At 32.0% G+C, this 3,524-nt stretch overlaps 1 protein-coding gene across 1 annotated transcript in view; it reads left to right on the top strand.

Annotated features, from left to right (window-relative positions):
* Positions 1 to 3,319, top strand: part of NRN1 (neuritin 1) — a 10,121-nt gene extending 6,802 nt beyond the window's left edge. Inside the window, exon 3 of the mRNA XM_040353670.1 lies at positions 2,251 to 3,319. Within this exon, the coding sequence (XP_040209604.1) occupies positions 2,251 to 2,482 (232 nt within the window). The 3' untranslated portion in view covers positions 2,483 to 3,319. The remainder of the gene's footprint in view (positions 1 to 2,250) is intronic.
* The last annotated feature ends 205 nt before the right edge of the window (positions 3,320 to 3,524 follow it).

The following is a 3,524-nucleotide window of genomic DNA, read 5'->3' as shown; positions in this document are numbered from 1 at the left end:
AGCTGCTTTGCTATACAACACATAGTAAGGTCTGTCGGGGGGCAAAGCAATCACTGGCACAGCATACAAACAGACACACAGAGACAGAGCAACACACACACCTACATAGACAGGGAAGGAGGGGAGACATGAGCTGGGTTCAGATCTGCACTTGAAGGGAAGCACCGGGTCACTGATCTATTTTACATATATGTTCCCCTGTGGGAATAGAAGTGTGCATACACAATTCTACACCAGGCACGTTTGATCTAAGCTGATAAATCTCAATTGATGGAAATCCCACGTGTTTAGAGGAGATGCTGAAAATGGCAGCTGCTATGACTCTGCTGTCATTAGAAAAGTACATCCTCTAAACAATCGATATGGTGGGGAGCTGTTGTGACATAACTCAGCTCATCACTGACAATATAAAAAGAATAACAATAAAAATTACTAGAATAATTATAATAATAATTATTATTATTGATGTTACTATTATGCTATAAATAATATAATACACTACTACTACTACAAAAAAAAATAATAATAATACAAAGATGAATAATAATAATTATTATTATTATTATTATTGATGTTACTATTATGCTATGAATAATATAATACACTACTACTACAAAAAAAAAAAAATAATAATAATAATAATAATACAAAGATTAATAATAATTATTATTATTATTATTATTATTATTATTATTATTATTATTATTATTATTATTATTATTATTATTATTATTATTGATGTTACTATTATGCTATAAGTAATATATTACACTACTACTACAAATAATAATAATAAATAGATGAAGATTCTTATCATTATTAAAAATAATAATAATATTAACAATAATAATAATGATGATGATGATGATGATGATGATGATGATGATGATGATGATGATGATAATAATAATAATAATAATAATAATAATAATAATAATAATAATAATAATAATAATAATACTATTACTACTTCTACTACTACTACTACTACTACTACTAATAATAATAATAATAATAATAATAATAATAATAATAATAAAAATAATAATACAAATAATAGTAATCATTTATATTATTATATTATTATTATTATTATTATTATTATTATTATTATTATTATTATTATTATTATTATCATTACTATTATTATCATTGTTATTATCATTGTTATTATTATTATTATTATTATTATTATTATTATTATTATTATTATTATTATTATTACATTTTTTAAGCAACACTTGTAAAATAATTTTAACACATACACTATATGTAGAGAGAAAGAGAGAGAGAGAGAGAGAAAGAGAGAGAGAGAGAGAGAGAGAGAGAGAGAGAGAGAGAGAGAGAGAGAGAGAGAGAGAGAGAGAGAGAGAGAGGGAGAGGGAGAGAGAAAGAGAGAATATAGTTTTATAGATAGAAGGCACAATTTTTAAATTTTTAAATAAGAGTAAAGTATTTGAGCCTCCTTTGAGCAGTAGTAGGGTGCCATGAAATTCGATTCCATGTATCATAGATATAGATTTTTTTTTTTTTTTTTTTGCAGACAGGTACATTTAGCCTAAGCTGTTTAATAGGTCAAATTATCCCAATTAAAATTGACCGCAATGGACGTGATCAGCCAAAATATACACATTGCTAATTGTTCTGGAATCTCTTTTGAAGGAACTTAGCTATGATTTACCCAACACCCATCAATACCCTCTTTCAAATTACACAATTTGCACCTCTATGGAAAGGGTTTTCATTATTGCATGTTCTAGCAATTGCGTTTTATTTGTGTTTTATGCATATTTTCAATATATTTATTATTCTAACCTCCTGAAAAACTAAGTGAGGGATGGGCAGGTACAGATCTCTTTGTATGTATGTCAGATTTAACATAAGGTGGGTCAAAGCACAATCTAAGTTTGCAGCTGTTAAGGCGCACTGAGCATGCGCAGATTTCAGAAAATGATATAAGTTGTCTTGCTGAGCTTCTGAAAATGCTAGTTGACTGTCTGTCTCTGACTTGGATATTTTCTGAGTGCCTGACCCCAAACAAGCATGCAGTAAGTGAAATCAGAACTTCTGATTTGCCTGCTTTCAGGACAGTGGCTTGGGAAGCATAGAAGCCACAGAAGATCAAGCAACTAGCATTTTGAGGTATGGCAACCACCTTATTTCTGACTCTTCAAGCTGCTTGTGCTTTCGCTGTAGCTGGCTCCTTTTCAGGGTTGAACTAACCACGTGTCTTTACTATATCCCATTCAGATACTGGAATGAATTTCACGTCTGTGCTGTCACAGTGCTCGCAGATTGTCATGAAGGGGCGTCAGACATGTGGGAGAAACTGAAAAAGGATTCCAAAAAACTCAACATTGAAGGCAGCTTGTTCCAAATGTGTGGTGGATCTAATGGATCAGCCAGCCCCAGACCTTTCCACACTGCCATCCTGCCTTTGCTCATGGTGTCTCTCTCCTCCCTACTTACCTGGATCTTCTAGTAGACCCAAAGTTTCAGGAATCCACACTCACTACCGCCACCTGCTGGATTTCTAGAGGAAGTATCTATCCGTTCTCCGGGGACGTTGTGTTCTCTGTGACGTTCAAAAATAATCATCTAGGATTGTGGAAAAGAAAAAAAAAGTTATATGATTTATTTTGTGTTTTTGTTTGCCAAATGTTACCAAACAGTGAGCAACAACAGCCAAAACCGGACCTCAGCTTTACATCCTCAAATAGCAAAATAGAAAACCTTGAGCCCTTTTTTTCTTTGCAAAAGAAACTCAGGAAAGGCCCTGGGCCAACTAATAATAATAATAATAATAATAACAATAATAATAATAATAATCCAAGGAGGAAATGAAAGCGGGCTCGACTCTCAATAAATCACGACATGCTGAATATAAGCCACGGGATCTGTCACAATATGGATGATGTGCTGTAGATGTTCACATGTGAAACATATGGTCAAATAGCAATCTATTGTTCACCATAACCCCTCCTCCGCAGAACCATGATTTCCTCATTACAATGCAACTATGTAACCAAGGAAAACATAGCTCCGCCTACGAGCAACGGGAAGTCTATCAAGGATAACACTAAGTAGAGTGAATGCTTGGACGGATGATTGAGTTTCTGAGTGGCCAAGTATGGTGTATGGACTGCTGAGGGAATTTAGCTTTATCTGCTGTTGCCAAGATATATTTCCAAGTTCACTGCCTTTTATTTCCTTATTCTCCTTGGTTTAGGTGTTACACATATTACTTACGTATCCGACAGTGTAAACCACAAATGGGGGTATAAATGTATAACCGTTAAAAAAAAAAAAAAAATAGTTATAAAAATAAGAGATTTTGACATAAGAGGAAATAAAAGAGAGCCTTGATTTTAAACTAAATAAATGTAATTTAAAAATAAAGTTTATTATAAATTCAAATCAGCAAAAAAAAGAGATATTTGCTACAAAGTATAGTACAAAATATTAAATAAAATTATTGTTTCAAAAGGATGTGTCTTTTATTATAATTCTATATTTGTTATGAA

The sequence above is a fragment of the Rana temporaria genome, chromosome 5 (assembly GCF_905171775.1).
Source record: "Rana temporaria chromosome 5, aRanTem1.1, whole genome shotgun sequence".
NCBI lineage: Eukaryota > Metazoa > Chordata > Amphibia > Anura > Ranidae > Rana > Rana temporaria.
The sequence above is the reverse complement of the archived record's forward strand: the minus strand, read 5'-3'. Positions and strand labels throughout refer to the sequence as shown.